Source organism: Sinocyclocheilus rhinocerous, unplaced genomic scaffold (assembly GCF_001515625.1).
Source record: "Sinocyclocheilus rhinocerous isolate Xijiao unplaced genomic scaffold, SAMN03320098_v1.1 scaffold90, whole genome shotgun sequence".
NCBI lineage: Eukaryota > Metazoa > Chordata > Actinopteri > Cypriniformes > Cyprinidae > Sinocyclocheilus > Sinocyclocheilus rhinocerous.
This window is the reverse complement of record NW_015657969.1, coordinates 1,571,944-1,588,030: the sequence shown is the minus strand read 5'-3', so window position 1 is coordinate 1,588,030 and position 16,087 is coordinate 1,571,944. Positions and strand designations below refer to the sequence as shown.

Here is a 16,087-nt window from a genome sequence, read left to right as displayed (position 1 = left end):
CCACATGTGACGACCCCGGGCTGGACTCCGCTTCGTCCACGGTGAAAGCCGATCCTGCGATCCACAGCGCAAAGTTGATGTATTTCCTCAGCAACCAGTACATATTAGCTCCAGGCATGACGAAGCGGATATCGTCCTCTTTTGAAGGCCAAACAAAGTAGTTTCACTTTTACAACGAATCACACAGCGCCTTCACGACATGGCGGCGGCAGCAACAATACTACAGCGAGAATAAAAGTTACGCCTTCTTTGTTTGCGTGAACATTTGGGCGGCGTTATGCAAATCTTCCCACATCGTGACGTAGACATGTAGGCATAGTTGACTCTTAACTTTTATAAAGAATATCTCTTTGGATTTGCAACTTTACAGATCTTCTTTATGCACCAAGAGCTTGTAACACTCCAAAGAGAAAGGAAAAATTTAAATCGCATCATATGACCCCTTTAAAAAATAAATGATAATAATATAATAATTATTAAATAAAATACAACAAAAACAAGAAATATTAATATTGTAATATTTCACTAAAAAAGTAAGAAAAATTAAATATTAATATAAAAAATATATTAATAATGATTGTATTTTACTGTATCACTATAAAATTGCTATGCTAATATTTATAACTGTCTTCATTTCTTCATTTTTAAATGTTTAAACCAAGCTTTTATTGTGGTGGAAAACCACAGGGAGCCCTTAAAGCTTAAATTTTTTTGACAACAGCTGGTTTATAAACACTTCTCATTACAAGTTTGAGAAGGTGGTTGACATGTCATGAACCGAGCCGCTCTGAGACGCTGAAAAAACTGGATCATGAGCTGCTCATGACTCTGTGTAAAAGAACATGTCAGACTACACTCTGAAACATACAGTGCATTTATTTAATTAAATCACAGCCTTCGCTGTTTGTTAATCGCACTAAGCCACGTTACAATTATGGTATTATTTTGATTAATTGTGCACCCCTATGGACCAGAATATCATAGAGACTTGGGGCAAGGCAGGTAAGCAACGCCGTAGTAGTGACCCACGTTACCATAGCAACCACATGGCAATGCACCAATGACCTTTTATAACACCTTTGCAGCTGCATAGCAACTCCCTAGCAACATGACATGGCATGTTTTTGCATCATTTTCTTTGGAAGCTGTAAAAATCTTGTTTGCTTTCCCGCATCAGGTGTTGAAGAGATAGCACAAGCTGTATTTCTCATTCAAAATGGTTAAGAAAGCACACATCTCCTTACAAACCTGACACAGATATATGAAACCATAAGTGCTAAGTTCTGATTGTAGTCAGAGGTGAACAGAAATACTCTGGGTGAAACCGCTCTAGAAAAAGACCCACAGGTATAGATGCGACAGTAAAATTGTGAAAGCGAGAAAGAAAGGAGGAGAGCGAGAACGTTTTTCCAGTAGCTTGCACTGATCTGTGGACCCCAGTCTTTGCCCAGTGTTTGGTTAAATTATGTGGAACTCATTTGACGACTGCAGAAGTGGCTGTATTCGCAGTGTCAGGTATCGACTGGTATAATTATGCAATTATGAAGCTTTATCCTGCCTCTCTCTCTCACAGAGCGAGCTCTTAGTGTTTCAATTAGATGTTTTTTCTCTCTTTTGCTCCCTGATTTTCTTCTTTTTTCTGCCCATCCTCCATTTCTTGGTTACAATGAAGACTCAAACAGATACTGCCTATAAAATAAGCAGGTTGTGTTTTTGTCACCTGGTTTAGAGTATTTTGTCTGGACCTGTTGTTTCTAGTTTATAGAGAGTGAATGTTTCCTCTGATATGTTCTTAGAATGTTCTAAGCATTCACAGGTGAGCAGGGCAGGCATACATTTCCTGATTCAGAAAAAAACAGTGCATCAATACGCCTCTATTTAATGTGCTTGCATAGAATTTGTGGCCTACTTTTTATGGCCACTTTCAACGCCACAGTGTTTTGTATACATGCAGACTTCAGAAGTATGCATGTATACAAGCCCAATGCCGTCACACACCCCTTTGAGGGGCACTAATTCAGAATGAAGAAATGTGGGTCAGCAAACAGGTGAAATGGCAAAAAGTCTCCATCCCACCCTTTTTTCATCAAATCAGGCCACTGTACATAGGACCAAGTCTCTAATGGCCGTCCCTGCTGAATTTTGTGTTTGAAAACAATGACATACTTGTGTGTTTTTCAGTTGGCTTGTGTGTGTTCCTGTAGATGCAGTCTTTTGCTAAACCCATGGGAACTCAACTGTTGGTTTAGTCTTGGGCCTCCAGAGGCACAAAAGATCTGTTAAGGCAAACAGAGGGGTGATAACACCAGCACTCCCTTCAAAATGAAAGCCAAACAGCTCACATATGTTCGGATTCAATTACACACTCTGGGTTTCCCTCAGCCCCTGGGCTTATTGCTAATTACCCAAATAACATCCGCACAAAATGCCACCCAGATGAGATTAATTGAGAAATTAAAACAAGCCGTTGATTCCGATAATGCCGTGAGGTGTGAACAATAACCCATGTAGGATGAACAGGTTTGACAGCACAGGTTTGATGACAAGACTCATCTCTGGATTCAACAGGGGCGATAAGCTGATCAGTTTATCCACAGATGCTTGTAGATCAGGAAATAGAAACAAATGAAACCAGTTTACCCTGTAATGTGCCATATTTCTGAGTGAAACTTTATTTTATCCTTCTGGAATTAATTGCCGCATAAAAGTAGGCATTCAATACCAGAATTAAGCCAGACCTTACATGAGGTTCAAAAACAAAAATCATAGCCGTTAGTTAACATTACTCAATATCCTGTGCGATCTAAAAAGGAAAAGTTGTGGAAAAGCCATAAAGTTATTTGAAATAACACCTGGAACATGTAATAATGTAAAGTAGAGTCATGGTGATCATGTGGGTCGAACAGGTTCAAATCTGGCTTGCAACATTTTCTTGATCCAGTTCCACCCTCTTCTCCATATCAATTCCTGTCATTTCTGTAACGTCCTTCTAAATAAAGGAGGTGGAAAATAAATAAATAAATTACATCAAATCAAAATAGAATGAATAGAATAGAATAAATAAAAACATCAGACTTTAAAATTGTTGTTACATTGTACACTACCATTTCAAAATTTGGAGTCAGCAAGATTTTAAAAAATATTTTTTGAAATAAGTGCTCATGATTCTTATGCTCACTAAGGCTGCAGTTATTTGATCAAAATGGCAGTACCAACAATAATATTGTGAAATATATGACAATTTTTACCATTTTAATAGCTTTTGAAATTTTTTTTTTTTTTCTGATCATTTGCAAAGCTGATTTTCAGCAGCCCTTACTTTGGTCTTTTTAGTGTCACATGGTCTTTCATAAATCATTCCAATATGCTGATTTGGTGCTTAAGAAACATTTATTATTATCAATGTTGAAAACAGTTGTGTTGCTTAATAATTTTCTGGGAACTGTGATAATTTTTTTCAGGATTCTTTGAATAGAAAGTTCAAAAGAACAGCATTTATTTTAAATAGAATTCTTTGTAACATTATAAATGTCTTAAATGTGTCCGCTCTAAATAACAGTATTATTTCAACACCAAAAAAAAAACAAAAACCGTACAAAGTTTGAACATTAATGTTGAATTTTTATATTGTCTTATTTTAGCATTTTTTACCAGACCCTATTTTACTGTCTCTATTTCTATCTCCCCCTTTCTCTCTCTTTTTCAGCCTTCTCCAGTCTATAGTAGGGTAGGTGGTGGTAATGCTTCAGGGACAGGTGCTCCTCTGATACTAGGGGTTTATTTAGTGCTCCATCATTAGCAGGGCATTACCCCCTGGCCCCCGCTGTAATAACAGGGGCAGGAAAGGCAGTGTCAGCAGGGGGCAGCTGCATCTGCTGCAGGCTGAGGCCTCACATAGCCCCACCACAGGCAAAAGCACCAGCAACCCGTCTCCTGGGGGCCGCAGCCACGTAGGGACACGTGCATAACTGCCGATCAGCTTTTTGAATCTTTTTCTTTCTCTCTATACACAGGGTTGGCTGCTGTGTGAGGATCAGGCCTGCCAGAACCGAACCCGTCGGCTGCCGATTGCGTTCTCAAGGTCCGGACCGATCTGTCCAGCCTGTCTCAGATCCACGCTGAGGCCTGAGGTACTGCACACTTTTTTTTCTTTTTTTTTTTACAAAAAACGTCACTTTGTCCAGATGGTGGTGCTGTGGAGCCTGTGAAAGTTCTCCATGCCTCAGCCCAGGCCTTTTATTTCCTGTCCATGTAGTTTTTTTTTTTTTTCCCATCCATCACCCGTGTTTCTGTCTGACCTGTGTGACACAATGTGGGTTCGCTTCCTGCCTTAACAAGCTTCCTCTGATAAGAAGAACCGGACTCCAGTTGGGCTTGGCCTTGGACTCACTGCCTGAAAATGTGTATGTGGGGTTCTTCACTCTTACTCATCCTGTGATCACTTCAAGCATCTTTGCTCGGTTTAGAGACACAGTGAGGGGACGTCCCTTCCAAAAATTAGTGTCTGTCTTTGTCTCTGTCTGTCTTCTTTATCATTTCTGTCCAGTACCAACACATCCCCCCCATCAATTCCTTCTTCCTCCTCGTGCTTTATTTCTGCATCTAGTTCTGTGGCGACAGGTTGAAACCCAAAAGGACAATTTCTCTTGTCACCATAGCCACTTAGCTGTCCTCCGCTCTGCCTGGTGAGATGGCAGTTTAAACTGCCGGCTGAATAAAACATTAACTTCCTCACCCCTCTACCATCCCTCTGTCGTTCTGGGCTTTACAGCTCGGCTGACAGCAATGCGTCGTCTCTGGTGTCTCCACGGACACGGAGACATTGACTACCATTGTATCCAGATTAAATGGAAGTGTAATAGGCACCCTCGGCTGATTGGCCGGTAATTTGAAGGAGTTGTACACAGGTGCAATTTGTAATATTTTCAGTAAATTAAATTTTTTCCCTCTCTCTCTCTTTCTCTTCGTTTTTCTTTTTCAGCTGCTTTCCCTCGCTCGTAGATCTCTCTAACCACCCCCACCCTCTGTCTCTCTCTCTGTCTCCTTCTCCATTTTATTGATGTACGTTCAGGCACCCATTAGGGCTTCCTTTTTTCCCCTCTAGTGGAAATTGCAGCATGTTAATTTTCACACAAATTACAGCAATAGCAGGTATCTCTATTTGATACATTATAACAGGAGCAATCAGGGATAATTGAGTGCCTTTCAGATGGTAACCGGCGCATTCACTTCAATTCAAAGCCAGTCCATTTATCGTCTAATCGCTCTTTAAACACTGAATTTCTGGGAACAAAAATTCTTGTCATAATTTTGCTTAAGTGTATTTGGAAATCACAGTCCTTTGAGCAAGGATAATTGAAATCAAATCCCTTTCACGGGAGCTGACATTTCTACATTTCCCCCCAATTGAAATTAATTTCAAAAATTGAGCATGAATATCTTCAAATAGCAGGCAATTATACCTTTCAATGGGGAGAAATTATGTGCACAAAAAGTGGAGACATCAACTGGCGCTTCAGTTAAATGTCTTTGTTTCCCACTGTGTTTGCCTTGTAAAGATTTACATATATTGACTCATTATGAAACCTTGTGATGCCGATCGCCTTCCTTTTTCAGCTCAGCCCGTTAAAATTAACTCAGATTGGAACGTTTTTTTTTGTTTTTTTGTTAAGCCTCATTAAAACTGTTTGGAGATTTTTCTTTTTATTTCCACGTCCTCTCTTTTGCAGCTGCACAGATCTATGCGAATTGAAAGAGTAGCCATTTTCTCTGCTGCTCTGCTCAAAAGAGATATTATACATCCTTTACATATAAGTACCATGACCGTAAGGAGTCTTTAAATGATCCACATCATTCGTTTGGCCAGTGATCTTCATTGAGTGTCTTTAAACGTAACTACTTTATTTTTACACCCCCTTGGTCATAGTTGTAAGGCCTCACGCTTGACACTTTCTCTTTTCCCCTCCATCCAGCTCTTCCGGCAGGCTGCGTTTGGGCTGTACCAAAGGTTCGGTGGTATGGCACTGGCTGCCACGTCTCTATCAAGGAGGGGAAGATGAGGCGGGGGTCTCAGGAGAGAGGCAATTTCACAGCTGGTTTGCTCCTCAGTCACTCGGGCCGAAAATGCTGCAGATTTGTGGAGAAAATTGAAATGGTGTCAGTACAGGAACAAAGCATTGAGTCGAGCAAAGCTGCATTAGGGAGGGACCTCTGTTTGCAGGGGGTGGGGCGAGGGGGGTTTAAATTCAATAACGTTTGACGGCGCCTTGGTCATGCCCCTTTTGACACCTGTCAGCACAGCTGTGAAGCTCGTCCTGGCCCTGCCTCACATGTCCGTCCACTTATTTCTTGGACTGCATTTTTAGTTCACGATCTCCTTCACGTGCACATGGCGACCTGGCGCTGATTATAGGAGCTCCATTATGGCCGCATTGCTGAATCGACAGGCACGGCTGTTGACCAGCCAGTACATTATGGGTCAACAGCTGCTGGGCTCATCGGAAGCTGTAGAGGGCAATTAAAAGCTGTTGTGATGAGGAGAGAGCACTTGCTAAACTCCTCCGTCACCCACATCGCTCTGATTCTATGGTGACATAGAAAGACTGTGACCCAATAACAACAATTAACATAAAAGTATAATGGCTAATCAAATTGACAGCAACAGTTGTTCATCAGATTCACACACGCTGCCTTATCAAAACAAACTATTATGAAAGAGGTAATTTCAGAGCTGAACGTCTCTCTCTCTCTCTCTCTTTTTCTCTCTCTCCCCATTCTCTTTTATTCTCTCGCTCGACCTGTGCGCTTCTGGCAGTTAGACACATGGCTAACGGTAATTACAGCTGAATTTACAAACCAAACACTGTTTCCTGCATTTGTCAGGAGAGAAGGTGGGGAGTACACTAACTGTTTTTGGCCAATCAGACCATTTTGCAGGTTCTGTGACTCCAAACTCGGGGTTTAACTGAGCGCATGTGTTTGTCTTTGTCTGTGACAGTGGAGAATATATGACAAACACTACCTGTCTCCGCAGCTGTAATTAACACAGGTGATTCTCCAGCTTTCCCTGATTGAGCCGCACCAATCTCATTACGCTTCAGTCTTTCATTTTCTCCGGGCCAATAACATGTAGTACTAAGTTACATCAGTATGATTTTAGCTAATTGGTTTTTCCCTTTTCTTTTTTTTAGTTATATTGAATATGCAAACGAATAATCAGCAACCACAGTGTCAATAAAGAATTGGTAAAGAGCTTTGAATGTTAAAGTAATAGTTGTACTTTTTATAATGAGCAGGTCTTAAATTTTTGTGAAAAAAAATCTACCACTGATACAGTACACAGTGTTTATAAAACAGTAATAAAGGGCCCTCAGCACTAAGGTTTTTTAACCAAAATAGTAGAAATGTTGTTTTTTTAATACCAAATTTGGTGCCATAGTGAAAATTGTTCAATTGAATACATATTTATACATTTAAAGTATGAGTATGTATTTATTTAAAACTTTACGATACCATATTTTTAATCTTTTCTCAATTAGATTTTTTCTAAATTTAAAAATAGCAAAAATAAACCACAACAAACATAGAAACAATGAACAGATACTGCCACCACTGCTTAAAAATAATGCAAATATCCAAATGATATACTAATACTATATAGAGAAATTTAAGTACAGTTTTACAGAAATGTCTATCGCTCAGTGAACTGGTCACAGATAGATTTTGCAACCCTTAACCAAGCTTGTGCTATTCAATATAGTGTAAATTTATAATATTATCTATTATTATTTTATGTTATTTGGATGGGATTGCTGATGGCAGGCCTTGTAAGGCCTTAAAAACTGGACAACTTCAGTGTAAAATCAGTCAAAAACCATTCTTTCTCCTCTTCCTGAAGATTACCATCATTTTTGTATTAATCAAACATTATTTGTTTCATTGTAGCTGGTTTCACGGTGCATATTTAAGCTGTAGCTGGTTTGCATGGGTGTACTGAATTTAGTCTGTTCTCCCAATATTGTTGCACTTATTTTATTGTAGCATTGGTTTGGTTTGTAATTCTTTTAAAATCAGTGCGATGAAATCTGTACTTGTCGGAAGTTCACAAGAAATCAGTCAAGGCAAAAAGGCTGAATGCAGTTAAATGTTCCATATGTTATGCCTGTAATGATGATGCACAGTTTTACCAAGCATTTTGTCTGGAACCAAGTGGTGAAAGCCATTGATTTTGGCCTTCATTTAGCCTGGTACTTTGACCAACTTTAGGCAGATCTTGTTAACCTGTCTTTTTTTACCTTGTTTTCAGTTTCCCTGAAGAATAAACTGGGAGTTTTTATGTATGTGTCATCACCCTATAAGTTGTAATATCTGGTTTAATCTGTTTTATCTTTTCCTTTCCATTCTAGTATTCAGAGAAAGCTCTCTACAACCAACTGAGCTTCTACAGATACATCTTCGACTGGGAATACGGCGTCAACAAGGTCCTGTCAGGAGAGGATAGATGTAAGACTTTTATTACTAATTATCCTGGAAATTCGCTCACAAACATCACCCATAATCGCTCGTCCAGCAATTTTTCAGACTCTACGTGCACTTACACACACACACACACACACCTCACAGCGACTGGAGGCGGCCACTAGGTTGGGTTAAGAATCCTCAGCTCCTCGAGTCGACAGCCGTAATTCAGGCGACGGATTCAATCACGGAACGGCACGGTGCGGAATGCAAAGCGGTCCAATCAGTTGGAAGGAAGAGGGGAGTGAGTGAGAGAGAGCCTCCTCTCATCCCGTTGGCCCTCAGTAATAGCGCTATGTTGATTGAAAACAGTTTTTAGATTTTGGAAAATGATAGGGCGAGTAATTGGAGAGAAGGCTAAAGGATAGCCCTTCATAAATAATGGGACATGGAGCATATGTTTTCAGCGGGTCGTTGGAGGATCCAGACCGCTCACGGCCGCCGCTAGCCGTGTCGTGGCTACTTACCCACAATCCTTTTTGATTGATGTCACTTGATTAAAAAGGACCTCTTGGAATAGACTTATACATTTATTTATTTATTTTTACATGTGCCGATGAGGTTCCGAGCTGGGTGCGAGAGCCATAGATAAATATAATGTGTAATCAATAGATGACCACTCAGAACATGGAGCAGGCTGAGGGGAGAGTGTATCGGGTGGGGTGGGGGCCTAACATGATTATAGACTTGACGTATCCAGGGAATTTTATTTCTTTACTTTTTCCCGACTGTTGTTTCTGTGAGTAATTGTGGCCAATCTGCGGCATTCTGTCAGCCACACTGCCCATCACTGCAGCCGGGGCTCTAATTCCTGAAGGAGTGATTTTAACCCTCTAGCCCTGATTTTCACCAGGTGACGTTACTCCTCCTGTCCTCCTCCTCTTATTTTTTATTTTATTTTTTTTTCCCCTTCGCAATTGTTCTCAGAAACCATTTGTTTATTCCATTTATTATTTGGACTTTTTCACTTTCTAGTTGCATTTAGTGTCACGCGCATCTTTCTTTATCATTGTGCCGTATATACATGTAGCTCTGCCACATACATGTGTATATTGTGGGATTAGTAGAGGACATCACACACAGCTTTGAAGTATAGCCTTGAAACGGTTATCTCCCCTCTCACTATAATACTACACATCACTGTATTATAGACTGCAGGGTTTACCGGGGTCTAGGGGTGAAATTACAGGTCTGCATGCTTGTACTTCCTTTTACCTGGTCCAGTTTCTTATTTATACCCTGGGATGTAACTCTGCCTAAAGGATAGCCCTTCATAAATAATGGGACATGGAGCATATGTTTTCAGCGGGTCGTTGGAGGATCCAGACCGCTCACGGCCGCCGCTAGCCGTGTCGTGGCTACTTACCCACAATCCTTTTTGATTGATGTCACTTGATTAAAAAGGACCTCTTGGAATAGACTTATACATTTATTTATTTATTTTTACATGTGCCGATGAGGTTCCGAGCTGGGTGCGAGAGCCATAGATAAATATAATGTGTAATCAATAGATGACCACTCAGAACATGGAGCAGGCTGAGGGGAGAGTGTATCGGGTGGGGTGGGGGCCTAACATGATTATAGACTTGACGTATCCAGGGAATTTTATTTCTTTACTTTTTCCCGACTGTTGTTTCTGTGAGTAATTGTGGCCAATCTGCGGCATTCTGTCAGCCACACTGCCCATCACTGCAGCCGGGGCTCTAATTCCTGAAGGAGTGATTTTAACCCTCTAGCCCTGATTTTCACCAGGTGACGTTACTCCTCCTGTCCTCCTCCTCTTATTTTTTATTTTATTTTTTTTTCCCCTTCGCAATTGTTCTCAGAAACCATTTGTTTATTCCATTTATTATTTGGACTTTTTCACTTTCTAGTTGCATTTAGTGTCACGCGCATCTTTCTTTATCATTGTGCCGTATATACATGTAGCTCTGCCACATACATGTGTATATTGTGGGATTAGTAGAGGACATCACACACAGCTTTGAAGTATAGCCTTGAAACGGTTATCTCCCCTCTCACTATAATACTACACATCACTGTATTATAGACTGCAGGGTTTACCGGGGTCTAGGGGTGAAATTACAGGTCTGCATGCTTGTACTTCCTTTTACCTGGTCCAGTTTCTTATTTATACCCTGGGATGTAACTCTGCCGTTAGAGGGGTTCTGAATGTACTGTGTCGCACTGGGCACCTGTTCCATTACAGCATCCCTGTATTTACATACTGTAGGTTTAGCTTCAGCAAGCTGGGTGGCTAGTACATGATAAAGCTATGGCAGTAATGTTGGCTTTGACCAGAATTTGTAAAATATTAGCCACCAGTGACCTTTTTTTTTGTTTTTTTACATCTTTGAGTAATATGTAAATATCTGTCTATCTATCTATCTATCGATCTATCTATCTATCTATCTATCTCTATATACTGGATAGTCATTTTCATTAGTTGTTTTTTTTATATCTATATGGTTTTATTCATTTTATTTCAGTTTTAGTTTTAGTACATAAAGTTAAACTAAACAAAAATTTGAAACGTTGCCTCAGCAACTACCTGAAATAAAATACAAGTTTAAGTGTTTTTTTGTTTTAATTTATTTCAGTTTATTTTATTTCAAGTTAAAAAATTTTTATATATATTTTTAGTTTTAGTTTAATAACACTGAGGCATATACATTTGTATGTAATCTTTAGGTGGTCTTAACTGTGTTTGCTCATAGATGCGTAGATCAGTGAGGAGCTAGACTAAAAGCTGGTTAATAATGCCGGTCACATCAGAGGCGTGTCATTGGATGGTCAAATGGTAAAATGAAAATGATCATAACGTGACGACAAACCACACAAGAGCTTGCAAGGTTGTCTTTCTAGAAGCTTGTTACGCTCCACCACCAAAAGTGTGTTTTCTTCGATGCATTTGCACCTATTACCAGAGCGCAGCAAACAAAGGTAGAGGGTTGAGCTGTGGTCCGCCGCTGTTGACGGCGATGGAAACTCTTAGGAGCGATAGTGGAATAAAGTACAGTTCAGAAAACTTTTAGCTGCCCTCTTCCCACACACACATACATGCACGCCTTCTCGTAATTTACCAACCACCTCCCCCTCACACTGTGAGACATTTAGTGTCGTATCTGCCAGATTTTCTGTCTGTCTCTGATGACGGAGGAATTGCTTTTAAAGTGGGCATTATGCCAGACCAGCAGCACAATAGAAAAACCAATCTTCCCCCATTCTGTCTTCTCCGCTGTTTTGTGGAGCTTTAGATAACTGGAGACGTATGTGGCTGGTAGACTGAGCAAGAGAGAGCCGTTTCTGCTGGACGCTGAGCCTGGAGGTTAGAAGTCTCCAGCTAACTTCGGCCGCGCTCGCTGGAAGGTGTCTGAACAATGAGATGGGGTGAATAAACCTTTTGGTCGGTCTAGGAAGTTAAGCCCGAAGAGGAGTTAAAATTGCATGCTGCCTTGATGGAGTTTGTTTAGATGGGATGCAGTGTGTTGTCTTGGCCAGGGGTGGTGCTGTGATTTGGTTCCTCTGGGATGCATTGCAGGGCTGTGATGGAAGGAGGGCCTTGGTGAATTCATCCCTCTGTTGCTTGATGGTGAAATTGCTGGTCAGTGCTTTATCCATTTGCAGTCTTTTCCTCACTAGATTACCTGATTCCTTCGGAGAGAAAAGACTGATGGAAATTGGTCTCCCAACCCCCCCTTCACACAAATACACACTCACACACACTCTCACTCACTCACTCACACACACACACGCACACAGAGAGTAAGGTAAAGGAAAAGAAAATGCCTTCTCTCAAGTATCTATATCCAAGGAAATCACTGACTGTAATCTGTCCCCTGACCAGAACCCACAATGCCTGATACAAACCAGTGGATATGCTCTAACGCCTGATCCAATTGATTGGTTATACCTCAGTAATGTTTAAAGTTGGGTTGTCATTAATTTGAGTTATTTTTGTTTTACTTTATAGTTAATACAATTAATCTCAAATTTTGTGTTTTATTCTTTTCCCCTTTCGAAATGCAGTTTTAGTTTTTTATACCTTTTTAGTTTTTTATATATTACTATAAATGTAGAATTAATTATACATGTGTGGCATATATTATATATAATAAACTATTTTATATGTATATATATAATAGTATTTTTATAATGTAATTTCCATCTGTTTTATATTTTTATAGTATATGTAATCTAGAATTTGATTAGCATATTTCTAAAACTTAACACTTAATAATATAAAATATTTGTTGATGGTACGTTTGCTTGTAGATATTTTATACTTGTTGAACTGTTAATGACATTTTTTAACATCCCATCTAGATTAGAATTTTTAGGGTTGCTGTTATGAACTTTTTCTCCCTGTTTTTTCCTCCACAAATAATATTTTTGTGTGCATTGAACATAGACAACTGTGCTTCTGCTCATATTCAGAATAGCTATTTAGAATCAGACCAAACAAAATACCTATATCAAATTTGACATGCCAACCAGTTATGTAAATTTAACAGCATTAAACATTACATTTAACTGGTTTTTATTCAGTTACGACAACGAAGTGCGTTAAATACATTATATCCCTTTAAGGCACCTTCATACCTCACTTTTTGGGCAAATTCTACTGTAATGTATGTCTACAGACCCACTGCAGTCTCTGGCCTTCTGACAGTAAAAATTAATCCTGTTTGACTCCCATGATCCTCCTGTCCAACCGCCTTCACCGATGTTCTCAGCAGCTCCGTGAGCGGATTATATCGCACACATGCATTGTGTCTGCACGCAGCGTGCGTGGGGTGCTTTTTCTTTGTGTATATCGGCGTGTACGCGTGTGAGAAATGAGAGACATTTAGATGCAGACTCCGAGTCTGATCTACATGTAAACCACAGTCCTCCGCCTGATTGCAGCTACTGAGTTAAATGTGGAGGCAATTTCATGCACGGCAGGAGTCCTTCCATAATAAAACAGTTTTTTTTCTGCAGTTTTGAAAAAATTAGATATCCCATATCAATGACTTCCAAATCATGTTGAACTCTGATTTCGTTCTTTTCATGAAGAGCAATTCATAACGTCTTTTAGGCAAGCCCTTTTGCTCCCTCCGTTCCATTTCCTCCTCTCTTTCCCACTCTCAGCATCGGCCGCTCTCTGTATCTCTTGCTCTTTCTAATTCGCTCTCCCTCTCTGCCTTGTCTCCTCTTGAGTGTGTGCAGTGTGATTATGTTCAGGCAGTAATGTAATTTCACTGCATTGATAAAATAGAAATGGTCCTTTATCTGTGTACTGATAGTGCTCAATTTGCAGGCGAGCTCCTCGGCAACCTCTTCAGGGCACAACGCGCGTGCCCTCCCCTAGCCCTCCTCCCCCACGCTCTGCCTGCCTTGAGCTGCTGGAAATCCGCGGGAGCGATTGTCAAATCAATTATTCATTCTGTGCAATTACACTTGCACAAAGAACTTTTCTCTGCTCGGAATGATGATTAAATTAAAAGCTATTCCAGCTGCCTTATAACATCTAATAGAATATTCATAAGCAGCCCAAATGGAATGTATGATCCCCATTAACTTCATCATGCTCACTTAATTACATGCTTGTTATTGTATTTACACCTTGTTAGAGCACATGGAAGCTGATACACTCTCTCTCAGGACTCCGGACACACTCTCTCTCTCTCTCTCTCTTTTTTTTCCTTCGTATTCCTCTCCTTCTTCTGTTGTCTGCTCACCTCTTTTTCTCACGTCTTCCCTCACTATCTCTTCACATCTTTTCTCCCTCTTAAAAATGCTATTTATTTTAAATGCGACCCCTGCCGGGCCGGGACGGAACGAGAGGTCTCTGACAACCTCTGGCTTTTAGGTTTCTTTTATACATTCTGCACACAGTGATTGAGGGAAAAGAATGAAGAAGAGGAGAGGAGAAAGAGGAAAAAAAATATTCTCTCCCACCTTTCAAAAATGATGACATGATTGCTTTCCCTTGATCATGCATCATCATCTTTCTTCAGCCTCCCTTTTTTTCTTTCTTTCCTCAGGTAAATAGTCCCCCTCTCCCTATCCCATGTGCCAGCATTCTGTTTTCTTTCACATCTTTTTCTATTTCTAGAGATAAAAATGTGTGTGTGATAATGGTAACTGGCTCTGCAGATGGTGCGTTTGGAATGCTATCCCCATTTTTTGATGTTTGTGTTTGGCCATTTTCTAAGACTGACCTTTCTTCCCTTATGGGGCAACTCTGTAACTCTGTTTCTACTACACCTGCTAATGGAGATGGACTGTGATTGAGTCCTAGACAACAGTTGGGTGCTCAACAACATTTAGGAGGTACAGATTCAGTCACCACATTCAAGCATAAAAAACGTTTTGTGCTAATAAACAGTGTAGGGTCATATTTCAGTCTGGGCATTTACATATTCTCAAGCTACATTCATGTAAATACTCATCTTGGCTAGATCTCATCTTTCTTCTCAAAGCAAAGACTTGCTTTTAACAAAAGTCTTTGGTTAAAGGCTTTTGATTCAGTCTGTAATTCTCATTCAGTCCTGCTAGACTGCCAGTGACTCCTCTATCGTCTCTATGGTATTGAAGGCCCTCCTGATGGGATAAATGACCTTAGATATCGACCCGATTGCATGACCCCGTGGCCCCCTGGCAGAAGAGTCTATTTAGTTTCTGCAGACACCTAGCCCCTCTCGCCAGCGCTCTAGCCTCAAACTGCCTGGATTGCTGGTTCCTTATCGATTCTCAAAGACTTTCATTTGAAATGATACTTGATAGACCTCTCCAAGCACATGTCCGTGAGCATAGTTCGATATTATGATTGATATTTTTCTTTTCGTATCAGTTCTGACTCGTTATGGATCCACTCCAGCCCTGCCTGCTGCCGGGCTTGTGTTTTTTGTAGTTTCATATAGGTGGAAGTAAATAAAAATCAGATTAAAATATATTTGTAACCAAATGTATGGTTGGGATAATGTCACTTTCATAAAAGTACTGTCTTTAACACATTCTGTGTTTTAATATATTTAGTTGCGTAGTATAATCAAAACTTTTTGGAACACACTACTTGTCCTTTACAGTAAAGATTGACTACTGAATTTGATGGGGGCGGTGGTTGTGTGCTTTCTAAAGACTGGTTGTACTACAGAATGCTATCTAGCCAAACTTTAACTCAAAACTCATAATTAAAAAAATATATAATTTTTTTTTTGTTTGTTAGTTTTTAACTTTTCTTCATTATGATGTTCAATAAATGACAAATAAAAAATTTGGTATCTTATTACAGATTTTCACTTTCACTGTGCTACAGCGACATTGTGGGTTATAGGGCAATATTTTCTATAAAACTAAATTTTATTAAATGCAAAGTTAATATTTTTCAGATAATATTTTATTTGAATAATTTTAATAGTTTGGCCTTAGCAAAGTCACAATGTGTCAGTTATGTAATATTGTCTTTATAATATCATGCTTAATATGTATTTATATATATATATATATTATATATATATATATATAGTCAAACTAAAATTTATTCAGACACCTTCAACATTTCACACATTATCACAGTTTATTG

The 16,087-nt window shown here is 39.7% G+C and overlaps 1 protein-coding gene across 2 annotated transcripts in view; it reads left to right on the top strand.

The window, feature by feature from the left end:
• The window catches only part of LOC107721886 (DNA polymerase alpha catalytic subunit-like), a 65,604-nt gene that overhangs the window by 48,085 nt on the left and 1,432 nt on the right, over positions 1-16,087 (top strand). Inside the window, exons 35-36 of one of the 2 annotated variants that reach the window (XM_016530083.1) lie at positions 4,014-4,130; positions 8,406-8,502. In XM_016530083.1, coding sequence (XP_016385569.1) covers positions 4,014-4,130; positions 8,406-8,502 — 214 coding nt within the window. Of the gene's footprint in view, positions 1-4,013; positions 4,131-5,972; positions 6,076-8,405; positions 8,503-16,087 lie in introns of those variants that run through there. The other variant, XM_016530085.1, reaches the window with a different exon arrangement.